The 22,651-nt window shown below is 45.7% G+C and overlaps 1 protein-coding gene across 5 annotated transcripts in view; it reads right to left on the bottom strand.

Moving 5' to 3' along the window:
* PDE8A (phosphodiesterase 8A) overlaps positions 1 to 22,651 on the bottom strand; it is a 154,511-nt gene that overhangs the window by 34,658 nt on the left and 97,202 nt on the right. For 4 of the 5 annotated variants that reach the window (XM_041753831.1, XM_041753832.1, XM_041753828.1 and 1 more), the window contains exons 7-14: positions 19,880 to 19,958; positions 18,212 to 18,349; positions 12,736 to 12,824; positions 11,026 to 11,077; positions 10,882 to 10,924; positions 5,514 to 5,591; positions 914 to 984; positions 485 to 649 (exon numbers count right to left, since the gene is read on the bottom strand). In XM_041753831.1, coding sequence (XP_041609765.1) covers positions 485 to 649; positions 914 to 984; positions 5,514 to 5,591; positions 10,882 to 10,924; positions 11,026 to 11,077; positions 12,736 to 12,824; positions 18,212 to 18,349; positions 19,880 to 19,958 — 715 coding nt within the window. The remainder of the gene's footprint in view (positions 1 to 484; positions 650 to 913; positions 985 to 5,513; positions 5,592 to 10,881; positions 10,925 to 11,025; positions 11,078 to 12,735; positions 12,825 to 18,211; positions 18,350 to 19,879; positions 19,959 to 22,651) is intronic. The other variant, XM_041753830.1, reaches the window with a different exon arrangement.

Here is a 22,651-nt window from a genome sequence, read left to right as displayed (position 1 = left end):
CTCCAGGACCCCCGAGAGCCCATGGTATGAAACCACCAAATCTATGCAGGTTGTTTTGAAAGGAAACTGTGCCCCATCCTCTGGTGCCTCTTAAAGTATATATAGTCTTTCTGTGTCATAATTTGGTATGAATCATTTCTTTTTTTTTTTTTTTTTGCTGTAGTTTTCAAAATCTTTAAAACAATCAAGTTTTACTTAAATTCCTCATAGGACCCCTAAGCAAAAATGAAGAACCTAGCCCTGCAGACTGTCAAGAATATGCTCCCCCTTCTCTGCTTTGAGCTGAAGTCTCCCTGGGTGGCAGGCAACAGGTGGGTGACGGCTCTGGCCAAAGAACAGTCGAGCCCGGGTGATGGAGGGATTCAGGCCTCCGCTGAGCCCTACCCATGAAGAGCTCTGTGTAGGCCAGCCATACACAAATAATGTCTGGGGAAACAGACAAGAACAGGAGGCTCTCGCCAGCAACTGGGCCAAATATACTTACAGACATTAAGCCCCCAACAAGGTCATTGGCATGAGGATCATCATCCTTAGCACCAAACTGTGGTGAATATAATTCAGTGCTTCTCAGGATTTCCAGCACACGGTCTAAGGCTTCCGTCACAGGCATGGGGCTGCTCTCCTGGGCAGCGTTGATAATGTTGATTACCTACAGCATGGAAAGACCACATGAGATTCAACCCTACATGTGGAGGGAGGGCGATGCAGAGGGGCAGGCCGGTCATGGTGCTCAACCAAACAGACCAGCCTCTGTGTTCATGTGACATGTCCTCTTTCATTAGAGGAGACTGCTCCATACAATGAGGAAAGCATTCTTATGAGGCGGGCCTGCTTCCTCTCACTGGAAACATGCAACCCCAATAACAAGGGACTTTCCTGCACACTTGTTGGACACCGCCCACACATGCCCTACCTTGGTGATGGGCGCCTCAATCGTCATGGAATGTATCCGGGCCATGGAGGAGTGTCGTCTCTGACTGCCAACTGTTGAGAGAGCACATGACATGGAGGTCAGGGTACACACAGCTGCAGGCACCTGCTGACCATGGGGGGCCCCGGGCCCTGCCTTGTTCCCCACACTGCCCCCCTCACAGGCTCCCATGTGCTCAGCTGCAAGAGCAAGGGGGAGGAGTGGAACTGTGTCCCAACAAGCCTGGGGTTCTGGCAGAACCAACTGCCAGCAGCTTCCTTCAGTCCTAGGCACTAGGATGCACGTGCCCCCCCAGACTGAACTTCTGATGTCACAGGCCAGAGAAAAAACAGGGTAAACAATCTAGCAAGTCAAGGCCAAACAGTTAGCCTCTTTTTGCGTTTATAACAATAAGGCTTTTAATATTCAGCTTGCCGCTATCCAGGAGCAAAAATGTTCTCGAAGACAATGCCACACAGGCTCTTTGTTTCATATATGGCAGGAGCAATAAGCACAGTCCCCTATCAACTGAAATACAGGAATTTTTGGTTAAATTTTTCAAGGCACCTTTTTGGTGTTCTCCATGGTGATGCTTAATCAAAATCAATGAGGTAAACACCATCAATGAGACAGGCAGCAATGCCTCAGCTCTGTCTGAAGTTTGTTCATGTTCTGGTGCTCCTGTCATGATATGGTTCCTCTGGGGTAAAGGGAAGGCTGGGTGGTGTACAGGCAGGAAAAAAAAACATACACATAGTGTTCTGTGTGTCTCCCTGAAAGCCCCACTGTCAGGCCAAATGCTGTTTACCACAGACCTGAAGGGACCATAGACTGTTCAATGGCCTGATACGTCAGTCTTGTTTCACCAAACTGAGGTTTAAGAAGCACAGGGCAAGATTAACCATCTCAGGGCCTCTAAAGCGTTTTAGATCTCAGGGACCTACAACACTCCTTACATCTAATTTTGGCAAACAGCATATGGTTGCCAACTCCCCATTCTACCCAGTTAAGGTCATTAAACCAAAAATAAAAACCACTGTTTTATCATTATGTCATAAAAGGACCCGGTCTCATTTAAAAATGTAATGAAAGTGACATATGCTTATAAAAATGAAATAACAGTATAAATAAAGTAAGAAGAAGAAACAGGGCATAAAGGCTGCCCTGTGTGCAGCAAGCCCAAAGGAATCTATAAACACTACTCTGACAACCGATGAGCAAGTGTATCAAGGTTACCGGGTATGTAACTATCAGGTAATTACATAGAACATCAAAGTTCTATAAACTAGCAACAAACAATTAGGAACTAAAATAAAACATCATTATGAAAGCATCAAAACCCACCAATATTTAGGAACATATGTAAGGAAAGATGTGTAGAATTTATACACTGAAAATGCAAAATGCTGCTGAGAGAAAATTAAAACCACCTGAAAGGAAACACAGAAGGCATCCATGGTTTGAAAGATTCAGTATCATTGAGATTTCCATTTTCCCTAAAGTGATCCATAGATTCAAGAGATTCCCAGAGATACCACCCCAGGAGGCTGTGTGTGTGTGTGTGTGTGTGTGTACGTGTATAAGTAAACTAACAAGCTGATGCTAACTGTTGTATGGAAACACAAAGGACCTATAATAGACAAGACAGTTGTAAAGAACAGTAATTTTACACTACCAACTATGAAGGCTTTACTGGAGAGGCTACTGGAGACCTTCAGAGAGCCTCTCCAGTAGCTGATGGTGGTATTGGTACACATATAGACTAACATACCATATACCATATACCATCTACCATATAGATGGTACCACCATCAGAAGCTGATGGTGGTATTGGTACACATATAGACTAACAGAACAAGGAAAAGAGAAGAGTCCAGAAAGTGACCATCTATTTATCATCACCTGATTATAATAATGGCACTGTTGAAAAGACTTTTTTTTTTCTATATGATGATGGGCTAATTGGACTTGCATGAGCAAGGAAAATTCATCCTTGATCCCTACTTTCATCAGATATAAAAATTAATTTGAAATGAATCACAGACCTGTGGTGAAAAATAAAACAATAAAGCTTCTATAAGAAAACACGGGAGAATATCTTCATGACCTTGGGCTAGAGAAAGATTTCTTGAACAGGACACAAAAAAGCACCAGCTATAATAGAAAACACTGATAAAATGAGCTTTATTAAAATTAAGAACTCCTGTTCACATTAAAGATCATCAAGAGAGTAAAAAGGCAAACCACAGACTAACAAAATATATGTGATGCATAAAGAGTTTTTAACAAACCAGTGAGATAAACAACCTGATTATAAAAACAAGCAAAATATCTGAACAACACTTCATAAGAGAATGTCCAAATGGTCAGTAAGCATATGGAAGGGGTACTCATCCTCATTCGACACCAGGAAAATGAAAATTAAAACCATATCCACCAGAATGGCTGAAATTTGAAATGCCAAGATAACCAAGTGCGGGAGGTTGCAGAGCATCGGGACCACCCACACATCAACAATGGGCAAGAATGTGGGACAACACATCTTGGGGAAACATCTGCAGCTGCCCAGAGGCCCAGCAATTCCACTTCCAGGTAGGACAGGAACACACATGTCCACCAATAAAGAGTTGCATAAGAACATTCACACAGCCTTATTCTTAACAGCTCCCAAATGGGAAGAGAACACAGATGCCTATGAACAAGAGAATGGATCCACGGTGACACATTCCTACAACAGAAGACTGCAGAGCAATAGAGAAAGGATGAAGTCCTGGCACACCTAACAACATGAAGGGATCACAAGAACACGAACTGAAAGAAGGCAGATGCCAGGCATACATGCTATAAAATCCATCTCTCTGAAGCGTAAGAGGAGGCCAAAGAGGTTTACGGTGCTAGAAATCTAGTGGCTGCCTCTGTGAGGTACAAGGTGTGTGTGCATGTTTGTTTTCTGTATCTGCTTTGCTTTGGGTGGTGGTTACACAAGTGTATGGAGCTGTCAAAACTCATGGAACCAAACACTTAATACCTGAATTTCGTGTAAATTATAATTCAGTTAAAAAGACTAGTGATTAGAGGCACATGGGTGGCTCAGTGGTTGAGTGTCTGCTTTTGGCTCAGGTCGTGATCCGGGAGTCCTAGGATTGAGTCCTGCATCAGGCTTTCCGCAGGGAGCCTGCTTTTCCCTCTGCCTATGTCTCTGCCTCTCTCTGTATGTCTCTCATGAATAAATAAATAAAATCTTAAAAAAAAAAAGGCAACTAGTGATTAAAAACCAGAAACATGGGGCACGCCTGGGTGGTTCGTTGGTGGGTGGCCAACTCTTGATTTTGGCTCAGGTTATGATCTCAGGGTCCTGGGATCCAGCCCTGAGTTGGGCTCTGTGCTCAGCGGAGAGTCTGCCAGGGGTTCTCTCTCTCCCTCTCCCTTGGCCCCTCCTCCTGTTCTAGCTCCCTCCCTCTTTCTCTCTCTCAATCTTTAAAAAAACAAACCCAGAAATATTAAAGAAAAACATTTACCTCTTAAAAATACAGAAATGGACCAAGTCAGTCTAAGAATGAACAGAACATGGGAGGAAGATTGTTGTGGGTGGGGGCAACCTTGTCCCTGTCCCATTCTGCCCGAGGCCCATGGGGGTGCACGAGTGAGGGCCACAGTGAAGATGGTGGTGGCAGCTACCGTCCCCCCTTGCCAGGCACCCTCATGTAACCCTCACACAGCCCCCTGTGGGCAGCATCACTGTCCCCATTTCACTGTCCCCATTTCAGTAAATGGAAGCACAGAAGTCTACCCCCAAGGCTGTACACAAAATAGATGATGCTGGGATTAGAATCAAGGGTATTCTGAGGCCAAAGCCCAAGCTCTGGCCCGTGACACCACACTGCTTCCCTCGCAGCAGGGTGGGGCCTGTGTAGTCTTTCCAGTGTTTTCTGAGCCTCATAACAAACCCAAGGGCACTGGATCCCCGTTGTATTATCTCGGTTGCTATTACCTTGGAAAGTTGTGGCTTTTTATCTAGCACCAACCAACTCCATATGCCTCTGGGTCAAAGAAAGTACAGAGCTAGCAGTACTTGCCTCCACACTGTATTAGTAATTTTCTTTACATTTTAAAAACTACTATATCATCCAGACCACACATCTACTGTAATCTTGAAAAATTATATTCCAATTAAAATTTAAATAATGTTTGCTTAGTCAGTCTTTCAAATCCCCAAAGGCAGCTCACTTCCCCACCAAAAGGTAAGTTTCCATGGCAAACTGCAACCCACAATGGAATATATTAAGAATTTCCAAATGCATTATGTATTACCCATGTAATTATAGCAGATAAATGGACATCCTCGCCTGTTAATAGTTTAGAAAATAAACTATAGAATAGATAGTAAAATGTAGGGTTTTTTTCTTTATTTCCTCACTCCATCAAAAGGCTGAGAATGGAGCCCCCTGGCAGGAGTCGGATGAGGGGGAAATGGACACGGGTTGCTAGAAGGTCCCCTCCCTTGTCCTGAACTGGTGTGGGCAGTGACCTGGAGAGCAGACTGAGGACAGAATGTCTGGTATTCATGTGTTCAGCATTTTTTCCTCCTGTCTTTGTCACCTACCTTCACTTGTTCGAGAAGCAAGAGTTCTGACATCTAGCGAGCTTTTCCTTCTGTCTTTATGTTTGCCTGACTGATTATCTGTGGAAACAAACTATAAATCACCTCTTCAAAAGAATTTTAACAATGTATTAGGAAAGTTACAGATCTAAATTTTTTCAATAACAAAATTTAAGAATTAGAACACCATTTAAGAAGTCACAAAAGTCAACAGAGTGCCCGGAGATGAAGACTTTGACCAATGAAGTTTAAAGGGGAGGGGGGGTGATTTTCTCAAAATGTCCCACCTCGTACAGTCATAAACAACCTCTTATACTTCCACATAATCAAATAAAATGGTTAAAACATTTTGATTCTCACCCATCCTTGCCCCAAAGGTAAAATTTTTTTTTTTACAATACATGTTTTACAATGTCCCAGGGAAGAACATCTCTCTCTTTTCAAGCGTAGTACAGGGAACACTGGTTTGGGGTCTACTTCAAAAGACAGTTTATCTTTCTCCCTGCTGCCCCTGCTTCCTGTGAGCTGCGCCCCCTCTTCCAGCCTACAGGAGGGGCTGGCTTTGACTCCTCTCACCCACTGACCCCATGGCAACCAATGACAAGGCAGAGCTGACCCTCCTTCCTGTGCCCTGCTGTGTGCTACCCTTGGTCTGAGCCTCTCCAAATTGTCCCCATTTCATACATGAGGAAACTGGCAGCTGGCGCTCCAGTGGAGCCTTCTCCACCTGCAGGCTGCATCTTTTCTACCCTCCCCTGGCTGCCTCAGCTAGAGTCCCTGCTCAGCAACAGGACCCGAATGCAGGCCCTTCATGTCTCTCACCACATCAAGAAGCTGCTTCACGGGGTATCTGCTACATTCTCTTTTACATGGGCACTGACAGTGAACTTGTCATGTCACCTGGACCCTCCTTGTTGCTACATCTGAAGGATACTGTTCAGGTCTTACTTATGGTACTAGACACACTGACCACTCTTTCTGGAAACTCCTAATTTTCCTTCCGTCTCTTACTCTCCCTTCCTCATTCCTCAACCCCCTTCCCCATGGTTCCCTCCTTCCGGCTCCCAAGATTCTGTTCTTAGCCCTTCTTGTCCTCCCAGCAACATGTCTCCTTGGGAGATCTCATTTATTCCTGCAGTTTTAACGAACTCTTGTGTTGCTATCTCATCCCAGGCTTCTCCAGAGAGCCAGACTCCATCGGACACCCGTCAGGCACTCCCAGCATACTCATCTTCCCCCAGATCCAGTAAAGTTGGAAACAAGTCATATGCTTCTCCCTTCCTCTCCCTCAACTGGTCATCTGAATCTACACATTTTATCTCCTAAATAAATCTTTAGTCTACCCCTGCTCTGTCCTTGTCCTAGCTCAGGCACTCTCCCTCCTCCTCTGGATTATAGCAACAGCCTCCTTCACTGGTCCCACAGTCCCCAACCTTGTCCCCTTCATCCCATTCTCTGTGGGCAGATCCTCCTACAACAAAAATCTGACCAGATCACTCTCCCAATTAAAACATTTCAATGGGTCAACCATTATTTTTAGGATGTGACTTAAACTCCCCAGTATGGCCCCAGAGTCCTAGGATATCTAGACTTTCTCTCTCCGGCCATCACAAACTATTTCCTCTCACAACCTTCTATGCCTTGGCACCAATTGCTTACCTCCACTTGGGAATGGACCCCTCCCAGGCCACCTTCTTTACCGGGTTAACTCTCTATCCTCTTTGAAGAAGCAGTGAAGATGCATTTCGGGTATCATAACCTTTGGGAATGTTCCCCTAATGCCTCCCTGCACCCCTCAACATTGTCAGTAGCCAGCAATGTCCACCTTCCTCCCCAGCTATGGAGGACACAAGGGCAGAAACAGCCTTCCTTTCTTATTCCTGGGGGACCAGCACTGCCTTGCATGTAACAGACGCTCGACAAGCACCTGTGTATCCCTGTTCGGATATAAGGTCCACTACATAGAACACTCTGCTTCTGTGCCTCCCTTGCTCAAAAATGTTGAGCGCTGAGAGAGAAAATAAATGGCTGGCAGTCAAAGACAGGACAGGCTGCTTGTCACAACCTGCCTCTCGCCTCACCTGCCATAACCACATGTGGCTGTGTTGGCACCCCCGCCACTCCTACCTCAACATGATGCTCTCTCTAGATTCTATAGATGCTCATTCCCTCAAATTAAGCCCCTCTTCCAGCTCCCAGACAGACACAGATCCTGGCCTGTCTCCTTCCTCTGAGCTCTGTGGAGGTCACATCCACATGACCACCTGGGAAGACAGTTCTGAACCTACTGGGTTGGTCCTGCACTCTTTTTTCTCCCTTTTAGCCACTCCACACACATTCACTGGGCACCTCCCACATGCTGGGCCCTCTGCCAGGCGTTAGCAATGTGAAGACAAACAAAGTATGGTCCATGTCTACAAATGGGCTGGGATGCAGGGAAACAAATGCAGGTGAACCAAGAGGCAGAGTAACAGCTTTGCAGGGCAGAAGGGGTCCTGAGGAGAAAAGGCAGGTTCTCCTCTGAGAGCAAATGAGTTAGGTTGTGTAGATGTAGCCAAAAAGAGGAGGAAACATTTCCAGAAGGAAGCTGCTTATGCCCATGGGGCAAAATGTGGCTGCAGAGAAGCAAAATGCATGTACCAAGGACCGGGCTGTGGCAAAAGTGGAAGAGAAGCAGCTTTCATTTGTACTGAATGTTTTAAGGTTACTCTATCGCTATGTAAATCCTCCACCTTCCTGGCCCCAGCAGCCCCACTGGGGTCCCTGGCTCCCCACCCAAATCCAACAACTCTGTGTAGACCAATCTCAAATAGCTTGCACCTGCTGGGATGCTGCTCCTGGCGGGGGAGGGAGGTGGCTGGCTTTCAGAAGCAGACTCGGGTACCACTGGAGGATGAGTGCAGGTTCATACCTGGCCAGACTGCAAGCCCTGAAGAAGCATGAGTCCAAGCCCTCACACCTAGTGAGTGTCCTCTGAGACGCCTGGCCTGTCAATGGACAGAAGCCTACATGGACCTCCAAAGACCAGGGCTTGGGCTCAGCACCCCCTCTGACTTCAGCTCTCTGCTTCTTGTTCCCTAGAACATGATCCTTCCATGCTTCCCCTAACAGGTCTTTAGCAGTAAACCCAGGGAACCGTGGAACAGCAGTGAGGGTGGTAAGCATTCAGTAGCCGCTTCCACTGCTACGCTTCCATGGTGCTCTAGCGGGATGAGCTCCATTTTGGAGATGGGGAAGCCGCGGACTGGATGTCTGCCAGGACTTGCTGGGAATACTGCAGACTTTTAGAGAACTTTCTGTGACACTCTCAATAGTTCAGGCATTTGAGAGCAAATTTGCTCTGCACCAGGACCACTGAACTCCCAAGAGCCAGCTTCTAGTTAGCCCTCCTTCTCCCTGGCCTCTCCACCTCCTCCACCTGAGGAAGCTCGCCTTCTCCGGATGCCAAGGAGCACTTGAAGGCTTTCCAGTAGTTCAGGACACCTGTATCCATGGGCTCAACCTGGCAGCCCCAGAGTACCTGTAAGATATACTGAAGCACCATGCCACGCTGCCTGACCTGGAACTTGTCACAGTTCTGGTAATACCTTCCCCACCCCCCTACCCATGAAACACAGAGTGCAGGTTTCTCACCAGCAGACATCTGCTGCCTGGTGTGCAGTGGTGGTACGAGGAATTTTGGTTGCACGAATGACTTCCACATCCTGCTGGCTACACATCCCCTCACTGTCTGCTACTGCTGGCCTCCCACCCACAGTGCTCAGTCGGCTTGCCTCCCCACTCTCATCAGGAGCAATGCCCTGTGGCCCTGGACTCTCCGTATGCCACCAGACATCTCCACAGGGCTCTTCCAGGCACCCAAGGTGGACCAAGTTCAAAGCTAAACTCAGATGTTGACACTCTACTCTCCTGCTCAAAAGTCCTCAGGTTCCCCGGCCTACAGAGGAAAATCCTAATCTCCTACTTGGCATCTGAGGGGGAATCCCTCATGAGCCCAATTCCCCTTTCCATACTGACCAGTCAAAATTTAATCCTGCTCTTTCTCGAACACACTCTGACCTTTTCCCCTTCTAGGGTGGTTTTTATTTCTGGAATGCTTTTCCTTTCACACCACTCTCCTTAGTCCAGTCCACCTCTCCCTGTCTGGAATTTTCTCCTCCTCCTCTAGGCCACCATGGCACCACCAGTCCTTTCCCACCCACTACTGATCACTGCTTATCATTACTTGTGTCCCCTGGCTGTCGACAGGTCTCTCTTCGTTCCAGCTGAAAGCCTCACTGATCCTGGAGTGAACTGCCCCGGTGTATACTCCAGAGCTTTGGAGCCGGCCATCTGGATTCCAGTGCCAGCTTAACTGGGTTCTAGGTGGACTCTCCTGGGCAAATTATTTAGCCCTGCAATTTCCTTACCTGTCAAAAGGGAACTTCATCCACAAAATCTTTACCCTACTGGGTCATTGCAAGGCTTCAATTAAATATGCTTTAATTTAAGCACTTAGCATGGGGTCTTGTGCATGGTAAATGCTCAAAAAATACATGGGACCCATTCCTAGAATGAATGAATGGATGAATGAATGAATGAATGAATGAATGTATGTTCTGGTACTGCAGAAAGTATGTCACCAACAGCTGAGGGGATGGAAGACAAAGTCTTTCCCTAAAGACTCCTACAGACTAGCTGGGCAACCAGAGCATTGCCTGGGCATGGTGGGCTGCTGTTAAACACCCACAGGGTGTGATGGAGCCGCCTCTGGGTGGAGCTGGAAGAACTCTGCACCAGCACAGCTCGGCCCTCACCTATAACCACCAGGGGAGGAAGGTGGCTTGCTGAGGCCATGGCATATGCTTGAGGGAAACCGGCAATGCCGGGGCAGGGAAAAACACAGATGTGGAGATGAGCAGGCGGCGTCCAAAGCATGATAGGGGACAGACACAAGGTGAGCCAAGCCTGTCAGGGTCCAGCTACCTCCCCATCGGCTGGAGGGCATGACTATCAGGAGGTGGAGATATCCCTGCTCGAGTACTGTAGTCTGATACCCAACACTGTTGCCTCTTAAAGCACAGGTGAGGCCAACAAGTCACAGCTCACTCAACATATCTTTACAAGGTTCCTGCATCTGGGGTGATCAGTTTTCTCCCCACAGGCTGAGATCCACCCCAGGACAGGACACCTGTCAGAATGCCCACAGGTGCTCAGGTGCATCAGCTCATAAACCAGCCTGGGGCGTTAGGAGAGACATGTTGTCATGGTGCTAAGAAAATACACCTTCCCCCTCGCCCCCGTGCATGAGGTGAACTAGGCAGAGTAAGGGTCTGATTTTGTTGTTTTCACCAGCCTGATAACCCCAAAGAATGGACATGGAGCACCATACCTGTATGAGTGTCAGACTGAACACATTCAGTTATTTTCTCAGCCTAAAAATAAATGTAGAAGCCATTAGTTCTGATTGTCCAGTCACATAATTGGGGAAATCTTGCTGGGCACCCCTGGGGTCCCTAGGGCTCCCTTTACATACCTTATTACTGCCATTGCACACTCTGATAATGGACACATAGTGTCTAATTTTTCTGCAAGTAGAAAACAATACATTATTTCTCTCCTGGCTCTCTAATCTGATAGGAATGCAGCTAATTTTTATTATGAAAGAGCATCTCCCTTTCACAATACACAAAATGCTCTGAGGGGAGCATTTCTATTGTTTGTGGCCAAGGCCACCAATAAACAGGTGAGAGTCCATGAGCCACTTCTGGTGTCTCTGCAGAAAAGAAGTGAGCTCTTCGGTAAAAACAACACAATTCTTCCAAGTTATCACAACATACAATAAAAAATACCAGTGTTTTATTTTATTTTATTTTATTTTATTTTATTATTTTATTTTTTTTAATACCAGTGTTTTAAGCAACGGACTGCATGCTAACCAACCAAAAGCTTTTCATTCCTTGGCATGTTTTCATTTTCACAGCCCTTTGTATCTACATTCCTCCTAAGGTTCCAGCCAACATTGTGCTCCCTGCCACTAAGGTGGCACTGTGGCCACACCGAGCTCACTGGCAAGAGGCGGGGAGGGGTCCTCAACCAGGCACTCAGGGCTCATCTCAGAAGCTGCAGGTGGAACTCCTCACTACTCACTGGGCCTTCCACTTTTCCAATTCTCCCCCCAGATCATCAAATCCCTAGACTTATCCCCAAAAAAACTTGGAGGACGACATAAAAAGGCAAAGAATTGGAACAGGGAGCCCACATACACCCGCCTCCCTGAGACCGTCACTCATGGGCGACCAAGCACAGGGGCCCTGTGGTCAGCATGGCAGCCCTGCTCCACCCCCTGCTGGTGAAACCTCCCACCTCAGGCCTGTTTCCTCATCTGTAAAATGGAGATGATCACAATACTGAAGCCACAGTGTGTGTTGATGAGGAAACAAAGTGACATCTACAAGGCACCAAGCCTGCCCATGGAGGGAGGGCTCGAGAAGCAGCTGCAGCTGCTGTAACCAAAATGGCCACATCCCCTCCTGGTCTTGTGTTTCCTTCTTTTATTTTCAGGATAGAGATTATATTCTAGGTATGATTTCACATTTTGATTTTTGTGTTTACCTTAAGCATTTTTTCCTTACCATTTAATTTTCTATGATCGTCATTTCTGATGGTTGCATATTTTACTGTTGGGTATCTTACAATTCAGATTTATAATTTCCCACTGTTTATATTATTTAAGATATATTCTGAGGCAAACCATATGACATTTTTAGGCTCCTGATATATAATACTTTGCCATCTGTAGTCACATCTGTTTTATATGAGAGTTGCTATAAATGGTAATGACTTAAATACCTTTATCTAATTTGATAGATCTACAGAGAAATAATACAGTCTTTCAAATTAGATAAAAATCTTTTAAATATAGGGAATCCAGCAGTTAGTGTTCTTGCCACATGGCATAATACTGTGGCATTCTAACTGAAATACTGTAGTCTCTCTTGTGTCCATGCAGCAGAAGCATAATTGTCTGGAGCCTGGTGGCCCTGGGTCACGAGCTGGAGAGGTCGGGCTGTAGCCATGAGGACGCTCTACCCTGGAAGGCTGTTCTTTGATGACACTTGACCTTGTGACAAGTCTTCCTTTTAAATTTCTGCATGCAATTCTTAACCTACTGAAGTATTCAGAGCAAATTCCGCCCTAAGCCAAGCATGGTATGTTGACTGGAGTACCTGGATTTTCCACTTACCCTCCCTGTCCAATGACAGGTATTATCTTCACATTTTGTTGCACATTATCTCCATTTTTCTTTTTGGCATGGTAGATTCCTTGCCACTCCTATAAATGGAATGTAAGCATCGTTATACTGTGCGTTCAAAACATAAACCCTAGAACATCTTCTTTTTTTTTTTAATTTTTATTTTTTTATTTATTTATGATAGTCACAGAGAGAGAGAGAGAGGCAGAGACACAGGCAGAGGGAGAAGCAGGCTCCATACACCGGGAGCCCGACATGGGATTCGATCCCGGGTCTCCAGGATCGCGCCCTGGGTCAAAGGCAGGCGCCAAACCGCTGCGCCACCCAGGGATCCCCCCAAGAACATCTTCTATGTGAGGTTCTGATTCACTTACCATGGCTAAAGCAATTCAGACAAAAAAATGATCCCAACCCCAAACACAACATTGGGCAATCTGTTTTCCCCAAGTCCATCTCTTCCTGCATGGGGGACAAACACCAGCTCCCCATGGTAGGAGTGGTTACAGGTTTTCAGGGGCTGTCCTCTGGCAAGAGGGCCTGGCCTCGGAATGAACAACGGTCCCTGGCTGCAGCACACAGGTTCCTCAGACTGTCCTGGCTCTCACCCGCGTGCTGCAGGGGAGGAGCAGCATGGTCTCTGCTCCCCTGATGGGAGAACCTCAGGACTGGGGCAGAGAAGGGGGCCACTCTGCTGCCACTAGCACAGTGGCCTACTACCATCCTCTGGGACATGTGGGGATTCCAGTCCCTCTGCAGGGAAGTGGATGAAGACGACAGCCAAGTCTGGGCTCAGGTAGAACAGATTGGAGACCTTAAAAGCCAGGGCTGCAGCGACATCAGCTGTGCTCTCACGGCTAGTCAGAACATGCACAGATCCTCTTAGAATGAATCTGCAGTCTGGGAGAGCATTTGTGTATGGGCCATGACCCCAGCGAGAACAGGGACTGCAGGTGGCAACCCTACTCTTGGGGTGGTGCAGAGAAGTCTGGAATGGAGTGGGGTTTTGTCATCACCTAAAAGGTTCTGAATTCCTGCAAGGGTCACCAAGGTCCTTAAGCTAAATAGCTTGAGGATTTACTGTAGGACACTCAACTCTTAGGGTGATCCCTAGCCCTCCTGACCTTCTAGATCCCTCAGGACCTAGGGCTGACCCAGGCAGGAAACAGACCACCGTGGCAGCCTTGGTGGCTTAGCTCACATCTGTCCAGACCCTTACACAGGGTCCATTCTGAAATCTTCCATGCTTATGGCCTGGCAACCTGCATGCAAATGCCAACAAGAGAATCTCCTCTCAGGCTCCTCTGAGAAAGTGGATTCAGCAGAAGCCAGGACATTCTGACAGAAGCAAAGGATGGTTCCTGATGCTCCCCAGTGTACTTCTGAACACACCATTCCCAGGAAAGGACTGAAGGAAAAGACAGCCTGAGAGTCCAGCTCCATGCTTATGGACCTCCGGAGCAGAAGGGAGGTGAGGGTCTCACACACCATAGTTCTGAGGGGAGACTGGCCTGTGCCAGGCAAGAGCTAAACAGAGGTCACTAGACAGGAAGCTACCGCCTGCCTTCCGTATCTGCAGCCTGTGTATCCTCGTAGGAGGCTTCAGCAGATAGCTACAGACTTACTGCCAAAGCTCACTACCAACAGAAATGTAGGAAATTGATTGTGGTGACATTTACAAAACTCTGTGAATAGACCAAACACCAGTGAATTGCAGACTTTAATGGGTGAATTCTCAATTATTCTCAAAAGAGAATAATTCTCTTGATAGAGTTGTTATATAAAAGAGAGAGAAAAATGGGAGACTAATTCAATCCATCCATCAGTCAGAACTTTAAAATATATCTGCAGGATTTTCTCTGCTAATCCTTTCTGGATAGACATGAGCAGCTGCCAGATCTCAAGCAGAGGAATAAGAAGCCAGTTCAGCCAGAGTTGAATGGTCCAGCTGAGGAACAAAGTGATTTAGTCAGTGTCTCTGCTTCGAGAACACTTTTGCCTGTGAGTTCTCCAGTCATTAACAGAAACAAAAATATTTACTTATCACAGATCATAGTTCTTATCAAAAATATTGACCTATCAGAAATATACGAGTTATAGTTCCTGGAATAACATAGTACTACCTCAGAACGCACTCATAAACATTACGTCTGGTAACACACAGAAATTCTTAGCCGAGTCCTGACATATAGCAAACATTCAGTAAATGGCCATTCAGTTCCCAGCCCAGGTGGTTTTGCACGGGCTTCTCTGGGCCATGCTCCCCTCAGAACCATACGAAGACCCATGCCCCGCTGCTGTTCTGGGGCAGGCCAAGCACTGAGTTGGGCTTCTCGGACTACTGAGACTACTTGCACAGTGCCAGCACACAGTCAAAGTCAAGGGACACTGGGACTCCTGTTCAGCCAGATGGAATTGGCAGGCCAAGGTCAGTCTGTAGAATCTTTGTAGCTAGGCCTAGGGATTGCACTCCAGGCCCAGGAAGCAGTGTGATCAGACTAACCACTTGGGAGCACAGGAAGCGCTGACCAGAGGTCTCCAGACAAACGGCCCTGACGGGATTCAGCCACCACAGTCCAAGGGTGGCAAGAAGGCCCCACACAAGGTCAGGTCCAGGCAACAGACACTGAGATGCAGGGGTGTAACAGACATCATGGCTTAGCAATGGACTGGACACTGATGGGTGGAGAGGAACCAAAACCATTCTAGGAATGAGGCAAGTGGGAGGGCAACCAAGGAGCAGAGATAGCAGGGGCTGGAGAGGATGGATTTTTTGGTTAACGAGGGATGAGGGAAAAATTGTTGTTAGACAAGGTGATTTCAAGATGATGGAGGGAAGTTGTATGAGACCCTGGTGAGAAGCTGAGGCTGAAAGTGGGAAGGCGTGGGCCATGTATGCAGAGCAGCAAAGTGCCTCACCAAGCGATGAGATTTCTGAGAAATACGGCAGGGACGAAGAACCCTGGTAAACCTGGGAGGAATGGTGGAAGAAAGGTCAGGAGAGGAGGGGAGCCTGTGAGGAACCATGGGAGCTCCAAGTTTTGAAAAGCTAGAGGGCTCTGCAGCCAAATGTCATGATTATACGTAGGCATTGAGCAGCCAACATGTTCTAGTGCCTACAAGACACAATTTCCAAGGGAAGAGCCCATAGAAGGCTCAGGCATGTGAGAAGAGGAGAGTGTGAGTTCTAGAGCCCTGCTAGAGAAGTCTTGGGGATGAGGAAAGGGAAGGAATTGGGAAGGATGTATATGGGCAGGGATGCAAAGAAGCATAAGCATGGAGGCTGAGGCTGAGAACAATAGGCAGAGGGGTTTGTGGAGAGCTATGTTTGCCATACTCTCTGTGTGAACATCATCAGAATTTCTTCTCTGTCCCAACTGGCACATCTAGAATCTGGCCCTTCGAAGCTGCCCTCTTTCCATCACCAAACCACTTCCTGAGTCCCTGTTCTGGTTCCCAGGGCATGTCTGAGCTCTCTCCACTGAGCCCAGTGACTGTCTTCCAGGGCTGGCTGACCCCTTAGCAAGTGCTTCTTCTCCCTCCCTAGGGAAACTCAATCAGAAAGGCCATATACCGTTTCATTTCACAAAAATTATCCAACTAAGTAGCCTGTCCTGCTGCAGTGTCGTCAGCAAACCAAGGACAAATGTCTGTTCTTCTGCTCTCCCCAGGAACTCCAAAACACACAAATAAATAACCATGCTCCTTTTTTGGAATGAAGTGATGCTGAGGTCAATTATATGATAATCTTTCATATTCTGTGCTCACAATAAACAGGTTTTAGAGAACAGGTCTCCTGTTGTTCAAGTTTGAGGCCCCTTTGTACCTGGCACCAGTGACATTAGTTAGGAGGTGAGATGTTGCTCACACAGATTGGGATGGATCTCAAGGCCTCACGCTAATCCACTAACTGGCCCCTCCCATTCTCTACTTGCTCTTCTCAGTGTTCGTGTTGCCAGATCAAGGTGTACGAGGGCCATAATCTCTGGCTCATGCCTGGCTGACCCTCACAACAGAACCACTGGCTGACCCAGAGGCAGCCTGGGACCTCAGTGTCAGGATTGGGAAGGTAAAGCCCCACCAGGGTTGCTCTTGGGTCACTACCTTCTGAGGATGCCCCCTCTCTCACTGAGTGAGGGAACCTGGGGTCCAGCCCAGGCAGTATGCCTGAAAACCTGAGGGGCTCTTCATCCGTCTCAGTCTTCCCTGCTCTCTCCAGAGGACCTGCCACTCTTTCCAGTAAGAAAATCATCATCCGTGACAGAAAAGTTGAAGGCAGAATGGGATTCAAGTAGTGCCCATTTTTATCATTCCCCTGGGAGTATGTCACTGGGCCCTCACAGCCAGCCTGCCCTTTCCTTGTTTTCACAAGGCAAACTGGTGTGCTCAGAGCCACAGGAGAACAAAGGGACACAACCCAAAAATGGTGTCTTAAGGGGCCCAGGAAAAGTAGGGTATAGGCTCTGCAGAGCCCTTCAGCCCCTCATGGCAGACTGCTCTGCTGGGCTATGGGGCGGGGGAGCGGGCAAGAAAGCAGGTCACCAGTGTTTCAAGTATTCTGAATGATCAGATTAATAGTCTCTCACCAACTTCCAAAAGTTAAAAAGAGCCCAGCAGAAAAGACTATGGAAAGCAATAGCCTTTCCCTTTGTTTGTTTGTTTTTTTAAAGATTTTATTTATTTATTCATGAGAGACACAAAGATAGAGGGAGAGACACAGGCAGAGGGAGAAGCAGGCTCCATGCACGGAGCCCAATATGGGACTCGATCCTGGGACTCCAAGATCACGCCCTGGGCCAAAGGCAGGCGTTAAACTGCTGAGCCACCCAGGGATCCCAGCCTTTTCCTTGTCATCACACATGAAAACCTAGTAATAGTGAGGTGCTGGCAGAAGCCAGTGCTGAGAAATAACCTTTCAGACTGAGCCTGCCTTCCATCTATCCCTCCAGCACCACGATTATGTGACTTGTCATGTTCACACCCTGGAATAGGAGTTCCCCAAGGCAGCAGTTTATGTTTTGCCCTTTTTTCTATACCACAATCTAGCAGAGTGCCTGCACACAGAAGGCATTCCAAAAGAGGCCAAACAGATGCAGATGTGTTGGGCTCAGGTGTGTTCTGAGACCTTGGGTCTTCACTGGCAATCCTCTGCCCAAAGAAGCCACTTGACAACATCTACCACTTAGACAATCAATTACTAGAAAGATCAATGTACTTGTAACAAAGATGAAGATACTGACTTCAAGTGTCAATCAAAGCTATTCTGCATAACAGTTGATTGTCTCCTCCACTTCCTTGATCTTAGTTTCCTCATCTGCAAAATGGGAATAACAGGACCAACACTATTGGCACTTCCCTGGGCCTCAGTGAAGGGTGAGATGCAGATTATCCCGCCCAGGTGATGCTTGGCAGACACCTTCCTTTCCTCTTTGTTACAGAAAGTAAAAAAGGTACTAACCCTCTTACTTACCTTGCCTATCCTGATGCATGAATTTATAGTATCGAGCAAATCAGCCTTTTTTTCATTTATAGGCACTTCTGCTAACTCCTTTCCTATTAATTCACCTGACTGATAGCCCATGGTTGTTTCAAATGCAGGATTTGCATACTGGGGGGAGACAAGAGAAACAACATCAAGCACATTAAAAGAGAATCTGGGAAGAGGACAATCCAGAGTATTTACCCTAAGCCATCATGTTTTCCACCCAGAAAGCTCAGGAGCTTGGAGCTCACTGTGACAGTTTTGAAGTCGTAGAGCATAACCCCTGGAGATCCCTGGGGTCCAGAGAAGCCTCTACCCCAGGGACTTGACTGGGGTTCTGTCATGGTCCCTGAGGCCCCAGAGAGGAACTGGTCCAATCCCCTTGAACATCCACAGAGGAAGAAGCCACATGAATACCAGCTTGAACTGCTATAGGAGCACTTCTCAGATTATGACACAGTAGAATGAAGTAGTAGACTGAAGTGCAAAGCACCCAGGCCCCCCTCCAGCAAGTCACTCAACCCCCTCTAAGTCTCAATCCGCATATCTGTTCAATGGGAATGAAACCCCTAGGTCGCCACTCTCAAGTGATACACATGAATAGCGTGCTGGGAAAGCAGGTTATGAACTGGGAAGTACTTACTGATGGAAGGCTGTATGGCTAAATTTCAGAGAGGACCACAAGACTAGAAGAAAATGTACAGGAAAGCTGTGCATGTGCTAATAATAGCAATAATAAAATAGCGGTGATGATAAAGCAATGACTGATACCACTTAGGGTCTGTTTTCCTTGCTAGACACTAGTAAGCACTCCACACGCACTCACCCACTTACAACATCCTGACAAAAGACAGGTTGTTGTAGGAGTATCATTCTTGTCTGTACAGCTCAGAGAGCACATTTAGGGAGACCAAGTAACTTGCCCTATGATGCTCAGCTAGGAAGGCGTGGCAGTTGCCTGCCACCAGCCTGCGCTCTCAATGCCGGCCAGCTGCCTCTCTGGGTACCGACTCCTGAAAGCCAGGATCGGCAGCTCTTTACCAAGCATGTTGCAAGTTAAAATGAAGAGCTAGAGTGCTTAGGAGAGACAGCAAAGTGGAGCTGATCTCAGACAAAAGGAGTATTTCCTTGGTACAAGCCCTCTTTTGTTATCTAAAAGTACAAGCTATATTATCTTAAGCTGCTTTCATGAATCCTCTTTGCTAATAATGAGTCATTTGTTCAGCAACTACTAGGTTATTCTGGCAATTCTGAGTAGTTTCTAATACATTTCTATAGGTGTAAACTATCTTCAAAAACAATGAGAAAGGCTAGAGCTTGAAGACCTTAGGGTGAGGGCCTCCTCCTGCTCCTGTGGTAATCCCTTTGGATAAAAGCCTCCTAAATAAACAAAAAAGTAAATAATAATAAATGCAAATGTGGTATTTCCACAGAATATTTTCTGGCACCATAAATAATTATTAGTAGCTTTACTTATTTAAAAGGAACTTATTTTAAATTACGTATTTTACAGATTTTGTTCTGATGATCCTCTAAGAAAAACTTGGTCTCTTGAACTTCCAAAAGAAAAAAAAAAAAAACAAAACATCAGACTGGAAGGGTTCAATGCTAAAGCAATACCAGAAATTCAGAAAATGAACTTCCAAAATAACCAACCTGTATAACGCGGTCTTCACTTGTAATTTCAATTGCTTCTTGACTTTTCTCTAATGCCGTGAATATTGAGTTACAAGCCCTTTATGGGTAGGGGGAAAAAAAAGACTGATTAATGTAAACACTACAAAAAAATCTAATACAATCTTGAGTTATTGTATTAACTTATTTAAATGTGGTTTTCATTTGATGATAAAAGTAACAAATACTAATTCAAGAAAAAGGAGGAGGGAAATATTAAAAAGCATAAATAAAAATAAACACCTTCTGTAACCATGCTACTTGGGACCATGAATATACATAGCTGTGCCTTCCCTTCCAGGGTGAGGACCAGCGTGGGATACATGCCAGGGCAGCTCTGGGACCCTGGGCCCATGACTGAACCTCCTGAGTCTCCCTCCTCCCCATCTGGGAGAACCCTCCTGAGGGCTACATGAGAGAAGAGAATCAAGAATCCTGCACAGAGCCCAACAGAAAGGAGATGGTCAATCATTTGTAGCTATTATTTACTTTTTTTATCTAAAAAAAAGAATACGTATTTGGAAGGAGGAAAGAAATTGCAGCAAATTACAAACTTAAAAAGATGATAATCATCACAAAATCCAGAGAAATAACCATGCAGTTAACCTTGAACAAGGCAAGGGTTAAGAGTGCCAACTCTCTGTGCAGTCAAAAATCTGCATATAACTTTTGACTACCCAGAAACTTACGTACTATAGACCAAGAAGCCTTGTCGATAACATAACCAGTCAACTAACACAGATTTTATATGCTATATGTGTTATTTAATGTATCCTCACAATAAAGGAAGCTAGGGAAAAGAAAATGCTACTAAAAAGATCATAAGGAAGAGAAAATCCATTTATACTACTGTATTTATTGAAAAGAATCCACGTATAAGAACCCGTGATGTTTAAGGGTCAACTGTAATTTTATTAATAAACCACCTGATACTTATCTATAGAACATATTCCATATGGCAGTATAATCTTTGACTGCCTATTCATATCACAACAACAAAACTTCTACAGTTACCAGAAAGATAACTCAGTCTTTTTTTTTAAATGTAAACATACTTATTGCATGTGCTTTTGAAAAAACATCCTAATAATTTAATCATACATCTGTAGTGTTCCTCTTCACTTTTACCAATAATAAAATCTATGCTTAACTGCAGATTTCACCAGCTAGAGTTTTCTGATTTCGTTAGTCCTTTTCTTAGTCTCTTCAGTAAAAATTAGAATCTGCTAATCCAAAGTTTTTAAAACTATTTCTACAGGAAGATAAAGTAATAAAGAGAGAGCATGAACTTTTCTGAACAAATAATATCATACTGGAGAGGAGTTTAAAGAATCTAACATTTTTTTTTAAAGAATCTAACATATTTTTAAGCCCATTTCTAAACTGTTCATTTTATTTTATTTTTTAAATAAACTTATTTTTGGGGGATCCCTGGGTGGCTCAGCGGTTTGGCTCCTGCCTTTGGCCCAGGGCGCGATCCTGGAGTCCCGGGATTGAGTCCCGTGTCAGGCGCCCGGCATGGAGCCTGCTTCTCCTTCCTCCTGTGTCTCTGCCTCTCTCTTTCTCTCTCTATGTCTATCATGAATAAATAAGTAAATAAATCTTAAAATAAATAAATAAATAAATAAATTTATTTTTTATTGGTGTTCAATTTACCAACATACAGAATAACACCCAGGGCTCATCCTGTCAAGTGCCCCCCCCCCAGTGCCCGTCACCCATTCCCCCCCACCCCCCGCCCTCCTCCCCTTCCACCACCCCTAGTTCGTTTCCCAGAGTTAGGAGTCTTTATGTTCTGTCACCCTTTCTGATATTTCCCACACATTTCTTCTCCCTTCCCTTCTATTCCCTTTCACTATTATTTATATTCCCCAAATGAATGAGAACATGTTTGTCCTTCTCCGATTGACTTATTTCACTCAGCATAATACCCTCCAGTTCCATCCACGTTGAAGCAAATGGTGGGTATTTGTCATTTCTAATGGCTGAGTAATATTCCATTGTATACATAAACCACATCTTCTTTATCCATTCATCTTTCGATGGACACTGAGGCTCCTTCCACAGTTTGGCTATTGTGGACATTGCTGCTATAAACATCGGGGTGCAGGTGTCCCGGCGTTTCATTGCATCTGAATCTTTGGGGTAAATCCCCAACAGTGCAGTTGCTGGGTCGTAGGGCAGGTCTATTTTTAACTCTTTGAGGAACCTCCACACAGTTTTCCAGAGTGGCTGCACCACTTCACATTCCCACCAACAGTGTAAGAGGGTTCCCTTTTCTCTGCATCCTCTCCAACATTTGTGGTTTCCTGCCTTGTTAATTTTCCCCATTCTCACTGGTGTGAGGTGGTATCTCATTGTGGTTTTGATTTGTATTTCCCTGATGGCAAGTGATGCAGAGCATTTTCTCATGTGCATGTTGGCCATGTCTATGTCTTCCTCTGTGAGATTTCTGTTCCTGTCTTTTGCCCATTTCATGATTGGATTGTTTGTTTCTTTGGTGTTGAGTTTAATAAGTTCTTTATAGATCTTGGAAACTAGCCCTTTCTCTGATACATCATTTGCGAATATCTTCTCCCATTCTGTAGGTTGTCTTTGAGTTTTGTTGACTGTATCCTTTGCTGTGCAAAAGCTTCTTATCTTGATGAAGTCCCAATAGTTCATTTTTGCTTTTGTTTCTTTTGCCTTCGTGGATGTATCTTGCAAGAAGTTACTATGGCCGAGTTCAAAAAGGGTGTTGCCTGTGTTCTCTAG

Source organism: Vulpes lagopus, chromosome 4, assembly GCF_018345385.1.
Source record: "Vulpes lagopus strain Blue_001 chromosome 4, ASM1834538v1, whole genome shotgun sequence".
Lineage (NCBI taxonomy): Eukaryota > Metazoa > Chordata > Mammalia > Carnivora > Canidae > Vulpes > Vulpes lagopus.
This window is presented reverse-complemented; position numbering and strand designations above follow the sequence as displayed.